The 25,167-nt window shown below is 50.0% G+C and overlaps 1 protein-coding gene across 2 annotated transcripts; it reads right to left on the bottom strand.

The window, feature by feature from the left end:
* Positions 1-15,181: 15,181 nt before the first annotated feature.
* Positions 15,182-24,315, bottom strand: TAL1 (TAL bHLH transcription factor 1, erythroid differentiation factor). 2 transcript variants are annotated; one of them, XM_080920609.1, is made up of 4 exons: positions 24,271-24,315; positions 20,546-20,992; positions 19,404-19,498; positions 15,182-15,696 (listed from the first exon to the last, which is right to left on the bottom strand). In XM_080920609.1, the coding sequence occupies exons 1-4, from the start codon at positions 24,285-24,287 to the stop codon at positions 15,248-15,250; spliced, it is 1,008 nt and encodes a 335-aa protein (XP_080776735.1). In that variant the 5' UTR covers positions 24,288-24,315; the 3' UTR covers positions 15,182-15,247. The 2 variants fall into 2 exon arrangements, with proteins under 2 accessions (XP_080776735.1, XP_080776736.1); XM_080920610.1 differs by lacking the exon at positions 24,271-24,315 and adding an exon at positions 24,029-24,113.
* Positions 24,316-25,167: the final 852 nt, after the last annotated feature.

The following is a 25,167-nucleotide window of genomic DNA, read 5'->3' as shown; positions in this document are numbered from 1 at the left end:
GCAGAGACTTCCAGAACTATACTTTGAGCACAGTAATGGAGGATGATGAGCAGTAAGGACCCAAGGTGACCAGAGGGAGAAAACAGCTCCCAGGTCAAAGTCCCAGGCTTTAAAGCAAAAACAAGTTGTTCCGGAAGGCAGGGAGGAGGAGGGATAGGTGGACACTTGGCTTTAAGACTAGGCCCCTGAGCCCTGTAAGTTTTAACACAGGGAAAGACTTGTCTCTCTAGCTTTATAAAACGAAAGGTCCCCTGTTGTCCCAAAGTTTGAATGGGTCTCACCAGACCTGGGGCTGGACCCTGGGCCCTGATCTTAGGCAGCTGTTCTACCCACAGTTGGTCTTCCCTCCTGTTTCTTACCCAATTCTTATCTATGATCATCTGTCCCCTAGATGAAGCTTCCACCAGACTAGAACTGGTGTGCTTATCCCCACTTAAGAGTCCTTCCCCCATCCATCCATTCCTCCCTCCTCACATCTTACCTGCCATTCTGTCTACTGCCAGGAGGTGGCACTGTGTGGCTCCAATCCCAGGCTGGGGTGCAAGCTGCACTCTGAATACCTGAAGGCCCAAGAGCTTCCCTCTCCAGCTGCCCAACTCCCACCCTGTTTCACAGCGGGGCGGGTCATAGGGAGGGAAAATAAACACTGACATATAACCAGTCAGTGGTGATGTATGACATAGTCTCTGCCCAGAGCTCCGATGTAACAGAAGATGACTGAATCATTAAGGAAGGCTTTCTGCTGTCAATGCTGAGGGGAAGTTAACCAGGTTGCCAACTGTACAGAAAGTTATGATGGGGAAGGCCATGTACCCAGAGAGCTCAGGCTGTGAAAAGCCTGGGCGTCACATTCAAGAAGGGTGTTTGATTTCTTCTATGTCTGTTGTTGTTTTCCCCCTGTGGTACTAAGACACCAATCTATAGGGCCTATTATACGCTAGGCAAGCACTCTACCCCTGGGCTACATCCCCAGCCCTCCAGGTGTGTGTTCAGACTACAAAGTAAAAGTCCTCTTCACGTGCAATATTCTTGTAATAGCTTCCCTGTTAATCATTGCTGCAAGCCTGCGAATTCCTGGAGGCTGTCTTCTTTGGGCTATCCCTGGTCCTTAAAATAATGTTTAAACTCCTTCCCCAGGTGCCTGAGGGGTAGGATAATCAGCCCTCCTCTTTAGCCTCACATGTGGACTCCGAGTGAGGAACTGAAAGAGGTTAAAGGTACCAGCCTGGAACCCACAGGGCCAAGGAATGCACTGGCTGCTGCTCCTGAGTCCTAGGAGACCCCAGTGGGCCAGGGAGATTTATGGTGAGGACCCCCCAAGAAGAGAAGATCAATCAAATCCTCCTGATGCCTCCTCACCCCACCAAGATGGTGTGGAGGGGGCAAGGCTGGGATCCTCCTGCCAACAGAAGGCCCAAGGCCAAGTCTCTTCTGCCCAGTGGCTTCTGTACAGCTCCGCTGCCCATCAGGGCTCCCAGCCAGCAATGAACCAAGGCAGGCGGGCCTGGCCACAGGTTCACCCTGAGGGAGGCCCATCCTGCTCCTCATTTTTCAGCTGGGGAAAGTATGACCCTGCAGGTTTCTAAGAGAAGGCCATACAGTCAGTTAGGAGAGCTAGGACTCATCCCAGGCAGCCATCTCTACAGCCCTGACTTAATGCTCTCTTCGCCCCATTTCACCCCTGTGTGCTCTCATTTGTTCATTCTCCACGTGCTTGCTGCCTACCATGGGACGGATATACAAGAGTGAGCGGGGCAGAGCGTGCAGCTGTGAAGCCGCATCACACCAGCGGGGCAAAGCAGCACTCGGGAGACTGAGGCAGGAGAATCACTGCAAGTTCAGTGGTGAATTCTCTGCTGTTCTGAACTACAGAGCGAGACCTTATGTCCCAGAAGAGGAGGGGTCAGCTGGAAAGATCGCTCAGTGGGTAAAAGTGTGTACACTACTTTTGGAAAAGACCCGAGTTTAGTTCCTAGCACCCACATTAGGCGGCTCACGAACACTTGTCATTCAGGCAGACCTGCTTTAAGGCATCTAGTGAGACTGAAACGTTTAAGATTAATTTTAGTATCAGTAGTGTATGTGTGTGTCCATGCGGATGTGTGCATGTGAGCGCAGGCTAAAACGGGTGTCAGGTCTGTGGGTTGTCTGTACCTAGTCTGGAAGATTAAGAAAAGATACCAGCAAGTGTTACTTACTGGCCTCCTGTGGTGCTGTTCAATGAATGAGTCAAACAATGCTCCCACTCTGGTGGGGTTGATGCTTTGCAGAGTCTGCTGGAAACAGAGAAACTCCAGTGATGGCAGTCAGTGAGCTTTGGGGAGATGGTTTGGTCCTGAGGGTGCAGCTAATCAATGAATCGGCGGAACACTCAGCAAACACAGTCACATTTTAGGGGCAGGTGGGAAGAGGTGTGACCTGTTTGGATGAAGTAGGTCTCTCTGGGAGCATACCTATGGAAAACATGCATCTTTGTCTCTGCCCCCTCCCTTTGTCCTATATTTGTGCTCCTTCCCCATTCTCCCTGAGGTTGAGAAACCTCAGGGATACTTTAGGCTTCTTTCTGAAATACTCAACCCCAAGCCACCAGTCAATCCTCTTGGCTTTTTCTAAACCTATCCCTCCCTTTCTGTGCTTGCGCTAAGCTTGTTACAGCTTCTTTCTGCCTGGTCCCCTTGTTCCTGCTTCGGTTCCGTCCAGTCTGGTCTCAGCCTGGCAGACAGAAATTTTAGTTAAGCCCTGTTTGTAACCTAGTCCAAACACAAAGGCCCTGGTCTTCAGGATGGCGTGACTGCTCTACGCAATGGTTCTCTAACTGTCTCCTGTTTCCCCTTCCTCTACTCCAACCATACCTGCCTTCTTCCATCCACTGCAGGCCCAGTGGGACCACAGGACTTTTGCACTACCTGGGCTCTCCCTGTGATACTCTCTCCTGGGTGTCTCCATAGCTTTCTTCTCGTCTCCCTTGGGTCTTGATCCTAAGGTTCTCCAATATAGACCTTTGAAACTCTGCAAACTTAGCCCTGTAAACCCCATCCATTTCCTTTTCTAGTCTCCTTTTGCTCCTTGGCATTTATTCACTTGGAATCCACCATATAATTAACTTACCTACTATTCTCCATTTTTTCTATCAGGAAAATGCCCTGTTCACTATTCTGCCCCTGGCCTGGCATGTGGGAGGTAATACGAGTCACTGAGTAACATGAACCACTTTTTAAAAGCTGAAGTTTAAGGGCAGTATTGAAGCAACGAACCCTACCTGAGGCCCTTCGATCATACCAGCATATGCCTCTCTCCCCCACATCCTTAAGCCAAATTAAGGAAGGAACCACAGGAACTGAGCACAGGCATCAGACCCTTCACTGCTAGAGATGGAACTGGGGAAAAACCCAACCAATCTGTGCAGGATATACACACATTGTTGTGGTAGATATTAAACAGACAGCAAGCTCTCCCACGTTCGGTACGGCACCGGCGGGCCATAGTGGACTAACAATATATTTATTTCATCTGCGGCCGCCCTGTGGTTGGTCTCTCTCCCGGCTGTCTGGCTGCTAGCCTCAAACTCTGCCCACACTCCAACCAGCCCGACAAATTCAAAACTCCAGAAACTTGTCATTTATCAATGGTTTGTCTCAGATTATCTCTGTAATTTTACACTCCACGAAACGTTCCCCACTATAAACTCAGAGCCAAATGATATGATATAATTTGCCCACCTAGACAAATCATCCTATACAAACCCATTTCTTATAAAATATTCATAACAACCTATAGCTATGGAGAGCCACGTGGAGAGGATCATCTGCGTCTCCCTCCATGTTGCCTCCTTCCTTTTCTCTTGCTCCCCCCACCCCTCTCTCTCAAACTCTGTTCCTGCCTACCCTTCCTTCTCTTTCAATGACAGGGCATTTAAATGAATGCCTTAAATACAGAAAAAAAACAGAATTATAACAAAGAACCAATTAAACAGAAATACAACTCTTAAGCTATATATATCAAATGTTATGTTATGGCAACTGGACATAGTAGCATACACCTATGATTCCAGCACTTAGGAAGCCAAGCCAGGAGAGTCACAAATTTCAGCCTAGCCTATGCTACACAGAAATATTCTCTCTGTGCTTCAAAATAGTAATAATAATAATAATGGTGATGGTGATGATAATTGCATAGTTTCAAGATGGGAAGGATCATAAATAAAATCTCAAGGTGATCTATTGATGACTAAAGTCTCAGATAAGCCAGGTGGTGGTACACACCTTTAATCCCAGCACTCAGGAGGCAAAACATTCGAATCTCTGTGTGGGGCAGGCCAGTCTAGTCTACATAGTGAGTTCCAGGACAGTCAGGGCTATACAATAAAACCCATTCTCAATATATATATATATATATATATATATATAATATTTTCTCATTCATGTCTGTTCTGTTTGAATTCTCTCCTCCCAGATCTTGGGGGTCTATGGGCCCAGGTTTTAGAGGGCTGCTTTGAAGATGATCCAACCATTCACCCCTTTGCCTCAGTCACACATCCTTAAAGCGCTGATCTATTGAGTACCCTCCCTGGAGGCTGATGAGAGTTTTCAGATGTTTATTGAGCATCTGCTGGGTGGGAGCACTACTCTGTGCAGGGTGGGTCACTGAAGATCAACCAGGAGAGAGGGGAGGCAGGACATACACAGGAGTTAATGCCAGCTACCCAGGACATGGCTTTAGAGATGCTGGGAGTTCAGAAAAAAACCTGGGGACAGTCATCCAGGCCCTAACACTATGGCTAGGGGGGTCGTCAAAGGTTGTCTTTGCCATAGCAAAGGCGCAGCCTGGGAAAGGAAAGAAAGGCCGAGGGATTGCATGGAACAGGGCTCTCTCTGTGTTGATCAAGAGGTGTTTCTATAGGTACACTGCCTGCAAAGATCAGGGACTGTCCAGGACCCCCTTGTTTCTCCCCCCTCCCCCATCTCGGTCCATGCTCCAGAGCTCTGAGGGCAATCAATATGAGTGATGGCAGGCTAATCATGTGTACTTGGGTCTGTGGAGGACCCCTTGTCTCTCTCTGAGGACTCTTCAGCAAAGACAAGAGCAGGACAAAGGCTCCCCTCCCCCTGGCCTGGAACGGCCCTCATTTGCATCATGGGAGCCTGCCAGCGGGCTCAAAGCTTCCTGTAGCTCAGCGCAATGCAGCCAGGCAACTGGACAGGCCAGCGCCTTTGGCACAGCCCCAACCCGGCAGATGTGGACCCTGAAGGGTCTATAGGCAGCCCGAAAACCACCCACCCACCCACATAAGTAAGGCAAGCAGCCACCGCCTGGTCCTGTCAGCCTGTCTGCCTGCACTGGGGCCTGTTTGCATTGTCAGCGCGGCAGCCAAAAGCCAAGATACAGGAGAAGCATACAGTCCCTGAAAGGAGACACCTGCCTCTAGGAACTAAACACCAGAGACTGTAACTGTTACTCTGTCTAGACTGGCAGAGCACAAGCGCAACATCACAGACCAGGCAGGCTCGGGCGTTTAGGTGCCCAGCTGAGATCGCCGCTTTGGGGCATTGGTAGACAATGGGGCTGTGCAAGTACCGCAGTTCTCAGCGTGGTAAGAAGGCAGGTAGCACGTCAGAGCTGTGAGGTCTCAGACGGTCCTCGGAGAGATTGGTTGGGGGCTTGGGGATGGGAGTGTCTGTAGCTATCTGGATCCCACCTATTCAGGGGTAACAGACTGGGGGGTGAGAATGATGGAGAAGCCTGATAACCCATTGAATACGGGGCGCCCTGGGGATTGCTAGAGAGAGGGGCGGAGCGCTGAGAAACAAACCTCCCTTAGCCTGTGTGGGAACAGCCAGAGGGCAGAAGGCCTGGCCCCATGAGATCCCCCAGAGCCTGAGACCCAGGAGCACCGAAGGTCCCAGGCTGCAGCTGGGTGAGCCATGAGCTGGGAAGGGCTGAGGACCTTGAGCTGCCCGGGCTCAGCTGGCCAGGTTGTCACAGACATTGGGTGGGAAAAGGTTTTCTAGCCTGATCCCATAGCTCTGCTAGATCTCAGAAGGGCAAGGGTCTTAGAAGACTTTGTCACAGGATGGCAAGGGGATGGGCAGGGGTGAGCGATGCTATCGGCAGACTCCCATCTGCATAATGGAAATTGAATGAAGACTCTCCAACTCTCCCCCAAATCAGGGAACTCAGGAAATACCCTGTACACAGATCTCCAATACACAGGCCATCGTCTGACTTCCCCTCAGGGGACTCTCTATGGCAATCACGGCATCATGGGTTGGTTTGCTGTGGGATGAGAGACTGGCTCCCGGTAGCTTCTCTCTAAACCATTTGGCCTCTCTGACCTCTGTAAGAGGGAAGTGCATTCCCTGTCCTGGGTTCTTGGGAGGATACTCACCCCTAGAAACTCCTGTCCTCTCTCTGAGCTCTCCAACCTTGGGACCTGGGGCCCCGTGTACCCTCGTACATTCTTCCCAGTCAGCTCACACAGACCCATTAACACCTTGGTGTCACTGTCCCATGGGGGACAGGTTTGCCTACAGATAGGCCTCTGAATAAACAGTGTGGGGAAAGTACATTGGAATAAATAGCTGCTTGGTCCAGCTGTGAACCACAACTACCAGCATCACTGGAGAACCCTAAGGGTATAATAGCAACACTCATATACTGGCAGGTACCAACAGTTCCCAAATTGGAATTAAGGCCTGCTTAACAAGAAGTGTATGCCAGCTACTGAAAACAGCCCACGACTCAGAGATAGTGAAAGCATGAATCTTGGAGGAGGACCTACTACAGCCACTTTATTGAACCAGAATAACCCCTAACTACAATCTAAATATTTGTCCTTATACCCACAGATAAGTGTGGTCCTCACCCCTCATCTAGGAAACTTTGCTTTGCCACAGATGGAGACCACCACAGAAAACCATATCTGATCAAAATGTAAAGCTGTAGAGCCCAGTTGGAACGGACACATCTACAACAAAATTCCTGGACCTAAGGTTCGGAGATCATTGCAGAAGAGGGAGCAGAAAGATTGTAAGAGCCAGGAAGCTTGCTGTGAGACTGTGTCTCCTAAAAATGTCCCGGAAGCTGCGTCCACGAAGTCTCAACAACACAGCTGCTTAGACAAGACCTGAACAAGCCCTCCACCAACAGACATGCTAACGTGAAAGGAGGAAAGCTCAAAAGGTCTCAGCCCTAGACAGAGGGCAGCTAAGGACCACTGAGAGAAAGAGAGGTAGTCTTCCCCAGGAACTAGCACACCGACTGATTCCCAATACCAACTACTCAGCCCTGAAGATAGACATACAAGTGACATTATCTAGACTGAGCAGGTTGTATTCATGTGTTCAGAAGTGTGTGTGTGTGTGTGTGTGTGTGTGTGTTAGCATTCCCAGAGCTAGCACTCTCTGGGAAACCTTCCATGACCACTAAGTGAGACAATCTTCTAGTTGACATCTAGGACAGTCCTTGATGCATGGCTTCAACTGGTCTGTGTACCCAGCATGGCCTGGGTCAGCAAAAGAGCTAGCAAGTGGCCAGTAATCCAATGGATATCCAATGGATGATGACCTAAAGCTTTACTGGTCAATAACCAATGGCTACATGTGGCCCTTTGCATTTAAGTTAATTCATTAAAATGACAGGCTCAGTTACCTGGTGTGTTAGTCATCCTTCGAACACTACATGTGTTTAATGGCTGTCCTATGGGACATGGAAGATCTAAAACGTTTCCATCTGCTTTGGAAGTTCTAAGGACAGCCCTGGCCTGAGGAGGCAGTGACTCGATGACCTAGTGCTGAGTTCCAGCTCAGCCCAGCTCCTACTCCAGGCTCCTTGTCTTTCTAAACCTCACTGTCCATCTTTGCAGCTTGGCCCACACACTGTACAAAGCCAAACCAAACCAGCATTGGACAAGGACTTTTTGATTGATTCTGTCACCTGCTCACTGCCTTGAATGATGCCCGTGTGGACTTGGGAAGATACTGGACAGATGGAGCCCTGCTGAGTGACTCCAGCAGCTCCAGGCAGGAAACAACCCAGTACCTAAAGCTAGGCCAGCAAGTCTCTCCAGAAGGCAGGTCCAGCAGAAGGTGTGGCCAAGCCATGTCTCTCCATAGGCAAACAGTCCTACATGGGCCTGAAGACCCTTCATCCCTACTTGTCTCAGATAGAAACTTGGGGGTGAGGCTTAGGGAAAAGAAGCTGCAGGGGCTAGCTAGCCTACAGAGCAAAGGAGGGCTAGAAGAGGGAGAGTCAAAAGTCACCCTCCTTTCCCCCCTCCCGCTATCAGCACAGCCGTCCTCCCCCACTTCCTCTCTTCAAAGATCACATCCTGTTATTGTGTGGAGAGAAAGGCCCAGGAGCTGGGGAGGGGCAGGCCTCAGAGCAAGCCAGTGGGGAGAGCTTAAGTCAGAGCTGGAAGGCAGAGTGGAAGCATCACCTCACCCAGGTAGCCTGGGCAGGAGTATGGGGCCCAGGAGGAAGCCAGCATCCCTGGACCAGCCTGCTCCACCACTGTGAAAAGTAGATAATGCTTAGGACAGGAAGTGAAACCTCCTCCCAGATACCCCCCAACTTTCCCCCTCAGGACCTTCAGCTCAGCACAGGGACCCTACTGTCAGACCTAGGCTGCCTATACCACTGAGCTCTTCCCACAGACTTACCTCCCGGGTTCTTTCCTACTTCAACTTCCACTCCCCTCATGAGCCTCTAAAGTCAAAATGGGTGGTGGCTGCTGGCTACCCAACCTTACCTGACATGAGACAGGCCCACAAAAGCCCTGATTAATATAAGGGCTTTTATTATTAATAAAAAAGGGGTGATTAATATACCTTCACACACAGGCCCTTTCCTCATCTCATCTGTTAGGACAGTCCCACCCTGGTCCTGCTTCTTGGAAAAACAATGCTTTCTTAGAGAACCCTCTAGATCTTCCTATAGAACCATTTTTATGAAACACAGATACTTTGTGTATATTATTTTGAAGTCCCATGACAGTCCTTGAAGATAAGGGTTAACATCTCCATCTAACGGATAAAGAAGCCAAACCTCAGAATGATAGTGACTCACCCAAAGTCACAAGCCAAGCCAGTACACCCAGTAGCAATACTAGGCCTTAAACCCCTGAGTGATTCTGACCCAGGCCAAGCTCTTCCAGAGCCTGGCTGCTGCTCCTTTCTGCTCACTTCCATGCAGGCCCTGGTGACTCCCTTCACCACTGTACCACGCCAACCGTCCTTACTCAGTGTCCTCACGGTCATCCATGGAGTACATCCTCCAACCAGCAAGCTCTTCACTACCTCCACACAGATCATTTCCGGTCCTGGTCCTCAATCTGTAGCCATCTTGCTCATAAGGAAAGTAGAACCCTCCCACTTCTCTACAAACTTTAGCTGTCTGCTAGCTATCTTTTCTCTTTCCTGACCTTCCGAAGGGGTCTGGAATGCGTAACACTGGGTGTAGCCCTGAATTTACACCGTTTACCTTGCCCAAACCCAGGGTTACGAGTCCTCCCCTGGTTGATGCATATAGACCCTCCTTTATTAAGCCTCATAGTAATAAAGCTCTATGGCCAGGCGACCTGTTTGTGTCAGGGAGTAATGACACAGATGGCTTCTGAGGGACACATGCTTATTTTATAAAAAGGGAAGCAGGTAGGGACCGACAAACAGCTGGCTGGACTCACAGCCCCCAACCCTGGCTTTACCATTCTATACCAGCCTTTCAGGTTCTTGCTGCCGTCAGACATGAGACTCAGAGAGAGAGAGAGAGAGAGAGAGAGAGAGAGAAAAGAGAGAGCCTATGGGAGCAGAAGGGTTGCTCATGGACGGTATGAAAGGAACCTGAATGTCTGTACCCTAAGGTGCTATGCAGGGGGCTTAATCGGATTTGCTTCCAGCTCCCGTGTCAGTACAGAAGCAAATAGATAAGCAGATGTTAGGGTGGGAAGGGCCAGCATACAGGGGGTCCCACGGGGGTGCAAAGGAGGTACCTAGTCCTGTGGAATCAGGAAAACTCCTGGACTTGAGGGACAATTCAACCGTTGAGAGTGGGCAGAGAGGAAGTTAGGCTGTTCTGTGCAAAAGAACCCAAAATTCAACATCTGGGAGGTCATAAAACAATAAGATGGTCCAGTGAGTGCAGAAGAGTGAGGGGTGAGGGTGGGGATGTGGCCCAGGTGTAGAGGGCTTGCCTGACATGCACCGAGCCCTGGATTTAGCTCCTGTCACTGAATAAGCTGGCTACTGTAGTGCACGCCTGTAACCCAGCACTCCAGAGATAGAAGTAGGAAGGTCAAAAGTTCGAGGTCGCCCTCAGCTACTTAGTGGGTTTGAGGCCAGCCTAGGCTCCATGAGACCCTGTCTCAGAAAAACACACACACACACACACACACACACACACACACAGAGTGAGATCAGCAAAAATAGCTCAGGCAAAGTCTCAGGCACTTTTCTTTCCTTCCACAGTCATGGATTCCAGCCTCAGGGACTACATTGTCTCGGGACAGAAAGAATGGACCTGCCTACACATCACTATGAGATACAAGGCTTGGAAAGACATTTTCCTTCTGGATCTCTGTCCCCACCGATGACCTCCAGGAACCTGTTTGTCCTCCCAGTGGCCAGAGTCCTCAGGCTCTCTCAGCCACCATGACATGGCAACCTTTACTGGTCCTGAGGAAAATCCTACAATGGGGAACAGCATCCCTCAGCCCTCAGGTTGCTACCTCTATCCCTTTCAGCATCTCTTTCCAGACACCAGCTGCCTCAACCTTGCTAAAACCAATGAACTCAGCCTTCCTGTGCATGGCCCCTTCATTGTATTGAACATGGCTGGCCACTGTTCTTTCTTCTCTGCCTTCTTTCTCTCCTATCATGGTAGTGCTTCAGGTCTCCCCTCCCCAAGGCCAAATCCTACCATCCTTGCCCTGGGCCAGGGAGAAGAGTATCTGAGGAGCTCCGAGGTAGCTGGGTCAGATGTGGACACCCAGGCTGAATCCTACCCTCTCCCTGTAGGAGATGGATCGAAGCCAAGAGGACAAAAGGCTGCTGAGGCCAGAGACAGGCCGGATGGGAAATAACGGTGAGACTACTGAATTCTCAATTGTTGAATCTGGGCTCGTCCATGTCTCTAGCTCTGAGGTCCAGAGAAGAAGGAAGAAAAAGGCCTTTGCAGGGCTTCTTAGCCTATGCGATAGGTAGACAGAAAGACCCAGTCCTGTCCCTAGGACAGTACTGTCTCTGACACCAGGAATCATCGGACCCTGAATGGAAAAGATGGCACCCTAGGGCCTTCCCTGTACTACCCCTGTTGACTGTTCATTTTTGCTCCTCTCCACTCCTCCTGACTTTGGTGTTTGAGACAGTTTCATGTACCCCAGGCTGGCCTGAATGAAACTCACTGTGGGTTGGTACTAATTGCTTTCTAACTGTTTAACTCTAGTGTGTGTGTTTGTGTATCCGACATCGTCCTGCTGAAATGTAAGCTGCAGTGGAGAGCATCCATGTTTGTTTCGTTCAGTGCTCAACCCTTGCCAACAGAACAGTATCTGCCCAGAGCAGGTGCTCAGAAAATGCTTGTTAAATGCAAAAAACAGAAAGGTGCCCAGCCCACAAACTCCCAAGACAAAGACAAGAGGAAGACTCGGTAAAATCCACAGTCTCTGTCTCAAATCCCATTCATGAAACCCTAGCACCTACAGGACAACTCACAACAGTTCACTCCAGGTCCAGGCAATCTGACTCCCTCTTCTGGCCTCTGTGGGCACTGCACTAATATACATTAAAACAAAAAACAAAACAAAACAAAACAAAACCTATATATTTAAATATTTTTTAATCATTAAAAAAAGAAAAAAAAGGCCAGGTGTAAAAGATGCAGCCCCCACTGAGTCATCAGGAAATTTGTGGATACCAAAGGTGGGTAACAGCTTCATTTGTCTGTCCTAAGCTCTCGCTGGGAGCAATGGCTCCAACCTGGAAACTGATCTAACAAGGAGAATGCTGACCCAACACAGAGAGGGCCAGGCTGTCTAGGGCTGCAGACACAAGGTTAGGATACTAAAGCACTGTGGAGCCTTGCAGAAGGGAGAAAAAGGAACTCTCCTTCCAGAGGGTAGCCTCCTTCCTCCCTACAAGCTCTTTCTGAGATTAGAAGGTAGGTCCTACTTCCCAAGAGCAGTAGAGCCAAGTCCTGCCAGCCTTTTCCCTTAATGTTCCATTCTCAGGCTCTAGGGGGCAAAGTCCAAGTACAAAATCCAGACCCCTTTGTAAAACTTTTATTTAGAAATCTTCCCCATATAACCATATATATATATACACACACTATCATCACCACACTGGTAATTTTTTTTTGTTTTTTTGTTTTTTGTTTTTTTTTTTTTCAATAAAGAGTCACACGCCCGCAGTGTTGGCCTCTAGGCCGTACAAATAACAAGGTACCGGGAGCAGTTACTCCTCTTCTGCAGAAAAACACAGAGACCAACACAGTTCGTCACATACAGTACAACACTGACAGAAAGTGCTGGGCTTGCCCACAGACATGACGTGCTATGTACACAGGCTGAGGCAAGCCTTAGGCAGAGGGTCATGTACCACCGGGATCCCATGTACTGCTAGACCCACCCAAAAGGCCAAAACAGCTGTCAGTTCACTCCAGTTGCTGTGCCCTTTGTCTTAGTTTCTGGAAAAGAATAAAGGTTGTACCATCTTGCTACTTGCCATGACCAATAAACATGGATTATTCTTGAAGGGTGGGTTTCTCTCTGTAGTTATATTCATCACTGGTTTTTTTTAATGTTTTCTCGTGCTTACATTCTCCCCCCTTTCACTGATACTGCCCTTCGGGTACTGCGATTTCTTCAAGAGCAAGGAGGAGGCAAAGGAAGAAAGATATGGGGTGTGGAGTCTGAGAAAATAATTCGGGGTCTTCCTTAGATCTTACAAAGACCAAAACCCTAGCTTTTCCTTGCCCAGCCCCTTGAGAAACTGTAGCAATCTCTCTCTCCCTTGCTCAAGCCTGTCTCTTGCCTTGGAATCCGGGAGAAATTAATAGTAATCTTGAGAAATGAACATCTAGTTAGCTCAATGGGAACTATTTTGTAAGCAACTGCCCAGGTCCTTAACTCTGGCTGGAACCTCACAGCATGGCCAGTACTAAGGGTAACGAAGCTTCTTTTGTGTCTGTGTTGGTTATAGAACACAGAACCCTGTGTGTGCTGATCTCCCCCTGCACTGTGCCCTTAGTGCACAAGAGCGCTCTTGGCAGACTCAATGAACTTCCAATGTTCTTATCGCAGACAGTTCACCCCACTCACTGACTAGCACATTTATCCCAGTGAGCCTGCAAGGCTGATAAAGGGAACTGCAGCTTATGCTCCCAACAAATGGGTGATCGCTCTCATAAAATCCACCTACTTTTCAGTCCCAAGTCATCATCCCACTAAGAAGCAAACACATCCATAGAGCCCAGGACAGCTGTCCCATTTTCTCATGGGAAGGAACCAACCTTAATGTTCATGGCAATACGTGTGATAGCAGAATGTGATATGAGACAAAGAATCACAGTGCCTTAGTAGCTGACCATAGTGTCCCTATACCTGAGGATCCTCAGTACTTAATAGGAAGGAGAAGGGAGAAGGATCCAGCTCTGTCCTCCTAAGTCTACACTCAGACCCAATCATGGTGTGAACAAGCCAACAGAAAAGCAATGGGCTCATGCATTATACAATGGGGCCTTTGGATATTTCTCTCTCTAGCTGAAAGGCAAAGCCCGGAGTGAGAGCTGAGAGCAACCAGTACAATGACAGGTACGCAGGACTTCTGTGTACTTTGTTCCATAAGTTTGGATTCCATTATAGGCAGGCCTAGCTTTGAGAAAGATTGGTCCCACCACCTGGATCGACCCAGGGGAGAAACAATGGAGCCGTTGTTCATACTACAAAAGGATTCTCCACTTTACAAAATGACTTGCAGGGGTTATGTCTTTAAAAGATGGAGAAGAAGGCTTGGCTTTACAAACATTTCATGTACAGCTTTTAAAGGGGGCACTCACTCCATGTTAAACCAACCTACCATGCACACACGTGGGGCCTGCGGCTGTGTGAGGGGAGAGAGCTTAAAGTTAAGCTAAGCAAATAGGCATACTCAGGTCTCAGCCAGGGCCTTGCCTCTGACTGGATTCCTTCCCTTAGTCAGGCTGCATCTTGGATTGTATCATGGCCAAGAGTTGCTACCAACAACTGGTCAGGCAGAATCCCAAATAGAGTATTTACAGGAAAGTTTGTACTCCATTTGGAAGTTCAGACCATAGGCCAACAGGCATCTCGAAATGGGAAGCTTCCTTTAAACTTCCTGGGGAAGCTATGGGCTGCATAGCCCCAGCACCAACATGCAATGCACCAGCACACCATCATTTGCTGTCCTGCACAAACAGTGATGTGCAGGAGTTGAAACCCAGTGCCCCAAACGCTCTTGCTTTTGCTCACCCTAATGTCACTTTCTGTGCCTGAACACAGCCCAACAAAGCATGCTCAAGGCCTGCTGATTTGGTCCTCACAGCCACAGGATAGGAAGGCAAGTCTCAATGGGGAGAAAACAGAGCTCTGATTCCGGGGAACAAAAAGGGCTTGGGGTTTTCTGCCCCAGCTAGCTGAGAGCAGGCTGCCTGTTTACTGGCCATTGGTTCCAACCAGGCCCAGAAGAAGGCACCTCGAGGCTTGTCTCTCCGCAGCAGCTGGCAAGCTGGATGAATCAACACAGACCTGGGTGAAGATGGGGCTCAAGAAATGGTCAGCTCTTGGGTACCTATGTATTTGAACAGAAGCTGCCACAAAAGCCACCCCAGCCAGCTCGGGATGGGATAAAGGCAAGGCAGAGGCCAACTGGATGCCTCGGGTAACAGGTAACAACCCCAGATCTTGTCCAAAAAAAAAAAAAAAAAAAAAGGCTCGCAAACTCTAGACCAAAAACAGTGAGACTTGAGCCTCATAATTGGGGAAATCTTGGGGCTTGGGAAAGGGAGAAGACCGTGCCATCTTCAGGAAAAGTACCTACTACTTCACTCTGTTTTCCTCTGTTTCCAGGCAGGAAACAGAAATGCCAGCCCAGGGTCAGTTGGGACTTCCCAAAGTTCAGACCATAAGGGAAGTTCATTAAGTCCATTGCCCTGATTCTTATCCCACCTGCCCTGAAGCCCAGCAACCCAGGGGCCTAAAAGCCCCTCTGCCTGCTGGCCCTAGGCAGCCCCAGACACATCACCGGGGGCCAGCCCCATCAGTGGCAGGCAGCAGGGCAGGATGGAGGCTGCGGGGAGTGTGCTTGGGTGTTGGCTCCTCTGTGTAACTGTCCGGGCTGGCTGCCCCATCCAGGGAGCTGCCACAGCTGGAGTTGGGAGAAAGCACGTCCTGTAGAAGGTCTTCAGGAGGTATGCCACCCCCTGCCCCACCCCCACCAGCTCCCACCACAGGGTCCTTGCCAGGCTTGGCACGCTGGGTGCCTTCCTCCTCCTGGTCATTGAGCAACTTGGCCAGGAAATTGATGTACTTCATGGCGAGGCGGAGGATCTCATTCTTGCTTAGCTTCTTGTCTGGTGGGTGCGTCGGGATCAGCTTTCGGAGCTCCGCAAATGCCCCATTCACATTCTGCTGCCGCCATCGCTCCCGGCTGTTGGTGAAGATACGCCGCACTACCTTGGTGTGAGGACCTGAGGATAGATAGAAAGACATGGGTTAGAGGCAGGTAGAGACCTCCAAAGGGCTCCTCTACTGAGAAGCTAGGGAGCTAAAAGCAAGGGGTACTCATCTCAGAAGCCCAGTTGACACATCACCTGTAAGATCTATATCCCTCCAGCCCTATGTTGCCAACCTCACGACTCTACCTGCTTCCTACCCATCACCTTCCGTAAATGACATGGGTCTGAGCATGCTGGACTGTGTAGCATTTAATATGTCTTGTTTTGTCTTCTCTCTCTCTTTCTCTGAGACAGGGTCTCACTATGTAGCTCCAGATGTTCTACAACTCACTATGTAGACCAGGCTGGCCTTGAACTCACAAAGATCCACCTGCCTCTGCCTCTCACATGCTGGGGCTAGGATTAAAGGCATGGTCCACTATGCCGAGTTAGACAGGAGTCATATTCCACTCAGACACTAAACCAAGAGGCCTTAGACATTAAAAGCCAGACTAACTGGGTTCGATTGCTGACCAGATCTCACTGCCTCGATGTCTTCATCTGCACATTGGGAATATTATTAGTAATTCAGGTCACAGATGTTTTTGGCTAATGTATCACACAGGTAAAGCGCTTCTGCTTCAGCCTTTGATAACTAAGAGACTATCCGCTCACCAGTTTTTCCAGTAACAATTAGCATCATGGTTAGATGTCAAGTAAGGAAATGAAACTGGCAAGGTCTCTCTCTGTCTCTTTCTGTGTTTTTTTGTTTTGTTTTTGTTTTTTCAAGAGAGGGTTTCTCTGTGTAGCCCTGGCTGCCCTGGATCTCTCTGTGTAGACCAGGATGGCCTCAAACCCAGATATCTACCTGCCACTGCCACTGGAGTGCTGGGACTATAGGTGTGCCTGGCCCAGTGAGGTCTTTACCCTCACGGAGTTTGTGTTTTATTGGAGATGGGAGATGACAAGTAACAAACAAGTGAAAAACACAACCCAAAGACAGGCTGGCAAAAAATAAAATAAAAAATGGGTGTGACAAAGCTACCATGCTTAACTAAGGTAGCTGGCAAAGACTTTTCTTAGCAGCAGCATTTCTTTAAAAAACAACACTTCAGGAGCTGGAGAGATGGCTCAGCAGTTAAGAGCACTTCCAGAGGTCCTGAGTTCAATTCCCAGCAACCACATGGTGGCTCACAGCCATCTTTAATGGGATCCGATGCCCTCTTCTGGTGTGTCTGAGAACAGCTACAGTGTACTCATATACATAAAATAAATAATAAATCTTAAAAAGCAAAGCAAACAAACAAAACAACACTTCAGGCTGAAGCAAAGCCATCCAGACACAGGAAGGGAAGAAGCCTGAGTGGGGTAGTGGCCATAAGAGGAGAGAGTGCTTGTATTTCATAGGTCTCTTCCATAAGAAGTGCGGAAATTCAGTTCTAGGGGTAACAGAAGCAGTATATGGTTTTTAAGTGGCCTTTCAGGATCACGGATGGGAAAATGGAGAGGGGGGTAGAGAGTAGAAGGGAAAGGAAAAACCTCTAGGACCCCAACCCAGGAAAGGAAATAGAAAGACGACCATGCACAGCCAGACCTAGCCCCAGAAAAGGATCCTAAGGACTGCCTCTGGACCAAATCATCGCTGTCACACTGATACCGAGATTGCCAGGCAGTAGGAGACACAAATGCACTTGTGTGCAGCATCCAATGTGTGCAGAGCTCTGAGCCAAGAATCCAAGCGTGGCCTGGGATTCTCAGAGCCAGGGGAGACACAAGAGTTTCTACCAGTGTTTCTGAGCCCTGGGCTGAGGTTAATGCTTCCATGACACCACAAAGCCACATGCTTCATGACAACCTTCAGGAAGTTCAGTGGACAAAAGAAGTAGCCCAGTCTAAGGATCTTGTTTACCCTCTTCTAGTAACCTCTGGGTCCAGGGCTCAGATTGGAAACCTGGAATAGGGGTAAGGGAAGGGAGAAGGAACAGGCAGACTAAGAGGCCATCTGAGTCCCCTGGTCAGTTTATGGCTTAGTCTGGTACTTAGGTGACCAAGTGAACATATGATTCTTGATGGTTCCTTTTTCTCACTTGCATGTGCCTGTACCCACACTCCGTGTTTCATCCCTTGCCTTCCCTGCAGTTTTGAAAAGGTAAAATCCAGACTGGAAAAATTACAAACCTACTGGGCAGGCCTACACTGGGCAAGTTGGTGTCCCCCGACCCCTAAGCTATGAGCGGGGGTCTCTCAACAGTAACATAAGAGGAACAGACCTTTACATCATGGCTAATGCTTGTGAGCTAATCATAGCTCCCAAGTGGACAGGGGACATTTGAACTATTGCCACAGTGAGAGACAGACAGACTGACTGACTCTAGAGGGCAGGGAAGGATTCAGAACTTATTCCAAAGTGTAAGACCTGTGATTATGGTCTAGGACAGTGGCTTTGAGTGGGCTATGTAACCTCTCTGAGATTCAATTTCTCCATCTGTGAAATAGAAGCAAAATTAACCTCGTGGGTTTGTGCTGAGGATTACATCAAGACCAAGATATAAAAACGCCACCTGGGCTGGAGAGATGGCTCAGCGGTTAAGAGCACTGACTGCTCTTCCAGAGGTCCTGAGTTCAATTCCCAGCAACCACATGGTGGCTCACAACCATCTGTAATGAGATCTGATGCCCTCTTCTGGTGTCTGAAGACAACTACAGTGTACTTATATATAATAAATAAATAAATATTAAAAAAAAAAAAAAAAACGCCACCTGAGGTGAGGCATGCAGTAAGTGTCCAACAAATGACATCAACAATAGTTGTCATCGCCGTGCTTCAAACCCTTGGGATGGCTGTTAGCAATGTGTTGGTGCTGGGAGTTGGGCTGTGGATGAGACACACAGAACTCCTGTGTGGAGGAGATCTCAGTGTTGGGTGGACACTTTGCTGTTCCCTGACAGCTTTCTGACAGGCAGAGAAAGAGGAGCAAGAAGCACCTTTTGAAGAACCTACCAGGAGCTGGAGAACCCTCTCTCACCCAGAAGCACCCACCACCTTTCCACTTGGTTCTGTATGTCTGTATTCTGGGTTGTTGTGATTCCGGGTGTCTTTTCTGTATTGTCAGAACCAGCCTCTTCCTCTCTAGGATCTTCTCTAGAAGTTTAAGTTCCATACATACACCCTCCGCAAGCTCCCAGCCTGGGTCCCAGCTCTCTACAAGCCTCAACACACTTCCTACTGGGGCCCCAGACAGACTGAGAATTCCCACCTTTAGCCGGAGTCCCTAAGCCTGCAGAGACCACCAGCCTGCCCTGACACCACTGAGTCAACTTTGGGAGTAGGTGGGGCTCTAAATTTCCGGTCATCCAAGGAAAAGAATATTTAGAGAGTTCCTCAAAGTGCTGAGTCCCCCTGGCTCATATATTCCATGGCACTATATAAGCCAGCCACTCTTGGTCTCAGCCCAGACTGTGGGGCGGGGGCAGGGAGCACCTCTTAATGGGCACAAGTGTAGTCAGAAATTCCAAAGTGGATTTCTGTGGGTCAGGCATTCTTGTTGGGGGATGAAGTGTTTCTACCCTTCCTTGGATCCTTGACATGTGGCTGACTACTTAAGTGCCAGTCCTAAATCAGCTCCAGGGTGAGGAGTTCTGGCCATTTGGGGCTCCAAGCTGGCATTTTGAACTCTGTGAGATCCCTCCCCGCTCTCCCCTTCAGACGGCTCTAACCAGGGAGCCATGTGCAGACTCACCATCCGTAATCTCCATCTCGTATGGGGAGGGCCTCCTCTTCACCCGGTTGTTGTTGGTGAACATGGGGAAGGCATCCGGTTCCCCGAAGAACCCACTGTGGAAAGCGAAGGTAGGTCACAATGAGGTGAAGGACTGAAAGGCTCCTTCGATGGATTCTCCCTGCTGTCTCCAGTCCCCTCCCGCTAAGGCGCCCCGCATACTTAAAATGCAGATTGAGTTGAGTATGCAAGCATTCGCCCAGGGTGAACATACGGAACAAAACATAAATGTGGGGGTGGGGCGGCATATTTCTGGGCTCAAGCCTACACACAAACAACCCCCACCCCTACAACCAACCATTTGATCCTGGTAGACAGAGGTCAAGTACCTACCTCCACGGATGAACACGGTGGTGGCAGTGATAGTGGGCAATTCCACAGTGTCCCCTTCCTCAGACCTCACCCACCATCACTCTCTGATCACGGAGCCATCACAGTGGGGACTCACCAACCCTTGACAGCGCTCCCCTGCCGTCCTGCATTGTCCTAGAATTCTTTCCTACCGCCTGTCCTACTCTCGGCCTTCTCAGATTCTCTCACCACAGGGGCCCAGCCAGGAGACCGACTTCTCACACCAATTATACCCGCCTGACTCCAACAGGTAAGGGGCAGAAGGACTCGGAGCGGATAACAGTGTGGCTCACCGTATCCTAGCAGAGGTTGAGAAGAGTTGCCCCTCAGCAACCGCCCGTAGATCCTTCTCTCCAGCCTGTCCACCCCACTACTGCACCTCCAGAGGAATTCACCCTTTGTGGCAAACCTCACCTCTGCTGCAGAGGGCCATTCGACACTGGCCCAGAACTCACATTCAAAAAATCCCTCCTACCCAACAGTAGTCCGCAACCTCCGGAGCTTTTTACACCCACCCACATGCCCGCACCCTCGCAAGTGCAGGCGACCAGCCCCGGTTTCGACACAACTGTCGCCCCCTAAGTACCACCGGCTCTTCCTGACAGTCCGTCTCACAGGGGGCCCCTTTCCCACTAGCTGGAGGGCTGGGAGAACTCTGGTCTCTAGGCTCTTTCGTCCTGGAGTCATAAGCCACCGCCCCTCCTCTCGACCCTCGCACGCACCCAAACGCAGCAGGGGACCGGGATGCTCACCTGCCTAGTGAGGCGAGCGGCTGGCTAAGGCTATAGAGCAGCGCTCGGCCGGGGCCGGCGGGGGCTGCCAGCGCGGGCGGGCTCAGCTGCACCATGCGGCCGTCTCCGGGCAGCTCTGCAGGAGCCGAGGCAGGCGCAGGCGCCGGGGCGGGTCCGGGAGGTCTGCAGAGCTCGGTGGTGGGCACCCGATGGCGAGCTTCGGTTGCTACCGCGTCGCGGCCCTTTAAGTCCCTCGCGGCACCGCCCCCACCGGCGGGGCCGCCCCCCGCGCCGCTGCGCGCGCCTAGCTCGATGACGGGGGGCTCAGCCGGGGCTGCGCGGCTCGTCTCCTTGGCGACGCCGTTGAGCAGGACTAGGTGCGGGGGGGCCATGTGGGCCTCGGCCGCCTCCTGTCCCTCTAGTTGAGGGTCACTGCGTGCCGCCTCGCTCGGCGGCCGCTCGGTCATCCTGTAACAGGGTAAGGGGCAGAGAGGAGATCACGCACTGAAACCTGAAAAGCGGACAAACTCAGCGCCACGTGGACGCACACCCCAACCCTGCTGGCGTGAAGGGCCCCCGAGCCTAGGACTGGAGCAATGTGAGGGTGTCTCTAGATTGGGAGAAAAGGGTGGGGCAAGCCCAGGGTAGAAACAGAGCTGGAGAAAGGTGGCAGAAACATTGGAAGAAAAGGAATACAGCCAGAGAAACAAAAATCGAAGGGAAAAAGGAGGAAGGAAATGTACAGAGAAGAGAAAGATCACCCAGTCCCTCCTTCTTAGGCCACAGGGGAAGGGGAGGGAACAAATCCCCCGAGCAAGCGTGTCCTTCCCGCCCCCCTTTTGGTTTTGGCGGGGAATCTGTCCAGTGTTGTAGGAACCTCTCCCCATCTGCTGCTATGCACACGTGCCGCAAATGCACTCCCAGAAACATTATGGTGGCGAAGCAGAGTGTGGAAGCTGCAAGAACTGTGCTCTGTTCAGCTACAGATGTCAGAAATATTCCAGAGGAATATTTCTCCCCGCCAGGAGGAAGGTTGCCTACACTAAGCAAATCCACCCTTGTATTCTGCAAGTAGCTACCCTATCCTGAGAAAGTCAAGGAATGAAGCTGATCCCTACTGCCTTACACACTCCACCCCATTCTGCTTAGCTGGACTCAAAAGTAAGCTTAGGTCTGAAAGAGAAGCCTAAGACTGAAGTCACTAGACTCTGGGATCCCCTCCTGATGGAGAAAATATTAAGAAGGACCTTCCTTGAATTATTCCAATGAAGCTCCTACCTTGGTATTCTCTGTCCATGGAACTGAGATCTCACTGTTTTACTGTCTCACATAGACCCCGGAGCCCAGAAACTTCCCAGGCTGCACCCATACTCCATTTCCCACCAGTCTGAGAGTTCTTGCATCACCTGGCTTCACCCAGTAACAGGCCAGATACACAATCTATAGGACTCCAAAGTTGAGTTGTACTTGTGACTTGTTTTAATTTTAAAAGTAAAAATACAATGAACTCACCATCTATGCTGGCACATGTTTATAGCCGAAGCTCTGAGAACGGGGTTGAGGAATCCTGAGTTTGAGTTTAGCCTAAGCTACACAGGATTCCATGTCCTCAATATGTACATTTGTGTATGTGTGTGTGCATATGTGTGTGCGCATGTACAGAAACCTTAATGGGCTATAAATTGTTCAAACTCAGATTTCTGCTCCCAGGATTAGATTTCAGGTTTATTTTGCTGCATTTTCACTTTATTTCATTTATTTATTGATTTGTGTATGAGGGTGCATATGCCACAGCCGCTAATGTAGAACTTAAAAAACATTTTTTAAAAGGAAGTAGTAATTTCCTTTCACCTGAGTTCTGCGGATCAAACTAGAGCTGTCAGGATTGACAGCAACAGCCTAACCCACCAAGTCAACTCACTGGCCCCAGGTCAGCTCCAAACGAGACACCGTGTGGAGCACACACACGGAGGACCCCGTTTGACCACTGCATTGCTCTGGACCAGAGTTAGCCTCTTAAGGAAAGGAAATCATCGGGCCTTCTTCAGCCTTCTCCAAAACTCAGTTCTATAGCCAGACACAAAATGGGCACCAACGTCTGCAAGTCAGGCTATACTGGCTCTTCTGGGTTAGCCCAGTCAGAAAACAACAAATCTCCCAGCACGGGTCACACACAAGTTGCAAAGTCAGTGTGAGTCTGTGATGCTTCACTGAAATTGAGCTCACAACTAGAGTGGAGACAAAAGGTCTATATACAGAGAATCCCACAACCACTGGAAATGAACAAAAACCATGGTAGCCATCCTGGCTTCCCTCCCTGCTGGTGAAGTGCACCAGAAATAAACCTGGTGAAATATACAAGCCAGAGATGCTGTCCTCCTACCTCCAGGACACCACCATCTGTGTGCCTTCAATGGCCAGTGCTTTAGTCCCAGCTTCTGTAAGTGACAGTGCACTGCACTAGCTGAGCCCCTGCTTCCCCCTGACTCCTTGATTAATTCTGCTGCAGTGACTGAAGCAGGTTCTCAATGGCCAAAGGGGACACATATTCCGGATGAGTTGACCCTCCAGATGCTATAAATATTCAAGGTTTCCAGTAGAATTCTCCATGCTCAACTCCTGGACCTCCGAAGACCAGGATCATCTCCAGCAGCCCAGGGGTTAACACTAACGTCTTTTATGCAGTTGTTTTTATTAAGGGAGAATGGAAAAGGGAGGGAGCTCAGGCTAGACTGGAGCACTCGACCATCACAGCTCTTTGTGTTGCAGAGACCCAGGTTGCAGCCTCAACCTCGCCTTCACCTTCCAGTTGCCCCAATGCCAGCAGATGACAATATTCGCCTGAACAAGGGGAGCCGGAAAGCTCCTTTCTGAGCGGCATCTTCTCCAACAACTCCTAATGCCCCCAACCATAACTCAGAAATTTTTTTTAAATCTACTTATTTTTAAGAGAAACAGCGTCGGCCTTAGACTTGGCTGACCTCCCATCCCTCCACACTCAAATGCGCAAGACCCAGTGGAGAAACACAAAAGCCTGCACCAAAACCTATTCCGCCAGTGAGCAACGCACCATCTCTGCCACCAGTGCGTTCCAGCACCGCTTCTTAGGCTTTAGGCCTTAGCAGGATGGCCTTGGCTGTTTTTCCTGCCTGGAGCTCCAAGCACAGTCCGCGCCACCCGGATATAGCTACAATAAAGTTACCGGCCTTGTGAAGTGTGCTCGGAACCGGGACCATGGGAGCGGCCTGGAGGACATAATCTAACCAGCTGGTTTTATCCAAGGCCGGAAAAAGGAAAGGGCCCTGCTGGAGGCCTGAGGCAGTTTAGCGGCAGTCGGATCGCCGGTTTTTAGCTTAGGTTGGCTCCCCACCCCCACCCCACCCCCACAATCTTCTCAGTTCTGAGCCTTCCCCACCCCAGTCCACAATCCAGAACACTGTTGTTTCCACAGGCATCGTCCCTTCCCGAACTCACCCCCACCCAAGACTCCAGGCCGCAACTAACCTGGGGCATATTTAGAGAGACCGACCCGGCTGGTTAGGACCTCCACTCCTCCGCTGGAGAGGGGTCGAGGTAGGACCCGGAGCTGTGTTTTCCCGGCTCTGGCTGAGAGACCAGCAGTTACTTAGCTTGCCGTGAGGTCCTGCGCGGTCTGCCGCGCCCAAAGCGAGTTTCCAGGAAAGATGGGGGTGGAGAGAAGGAGGGAGGGCGAGAGAGAAAATGGGGGGTCAATGGCTGGGAATTACCTCGTGTGCCCCGCCATCCCAAAGAATAGCAAATGGCTTTCCGCCTCCAACTTGCAGGTGTTTGGAGCCCCCTTCCCCCAAACACATCCCGATTAAAAAAAAAAAAAAAAAAAAAAAAAAGAATGAACCCTACACCTGACCAATCAGGAATAACTACTTAGTCCAACAACAACAGCCTCTCCCGGCAGGCTGCCCAGAACACGTTCGAACCCTCTAACGGATCTGTCTAAATCAGTATGGCCGAATTTGTTTTCTAAGTATGGACTTTTCTATGCGGGGGTTTCTCCACAACCTGAGCCAAGGCTCCGGTTGCCGCCAACGCACGAAGGTGTCATTCCCTATTTGACCCGGGTGGAGAGGACGGGATGGAAAAAAACAAGTCTCAGGCCTTGGTTGCTGGGTCAGCCCTGGTCCCATTCTCTTCTTTACCCCATCTATCAAGTTTCTGCCCGGAACGAAGGCAGAACCCGCTTCCAAAGGCCCTAGTTCCCCGTGAGGATGAAAGGGACAGGGCTATATCTATTTAATTGGGTCTCTTGTTTTCTTTCTAATGGAGGAAGAGGCACAAAGGAGGGCATTTCTACACCTTATCCTCTGCCACCTTTGCAAAAAAGGTTTTGGATTTTTCAGGGTTTTGACTGGCAGAAGGTGAGAGTAATTCTTATCCTATTTTGCAGCGATGAACGAAGCGAAAGGGAAGATGGGCCAAAGCAGATCCGACGCCGCTTCTCAGAGAGGTAGGTGGATTTCGTTTGCCTTTATTTTTCGCCTCATTTTTAAAAAAAATATGTTTTGCCTGAGATGTCCACCATCCAATAGCACATCGAAGTCTTGGGTTAATTGCGAAGGCTTCCTTCTCTTTGCTGCGGCTTTGGCGGAAGCTCAGAACTGCCACCT

This window comes from Micromys minutus (genome assembly GCF_963924665.1).
Source record: "Micromys minutus genome assembly, chromosome: 9".
Lineage (NCBI taxonomy): Eukaryota > Metazoa > Chordata > Mammalia > Rodentia > Muridae > Micromys > Micromys minutus.
Note: the sequence above shows the minus strand (reverse complement) of the source record. Positions and strands in the feature narration are given on the sequence as shown.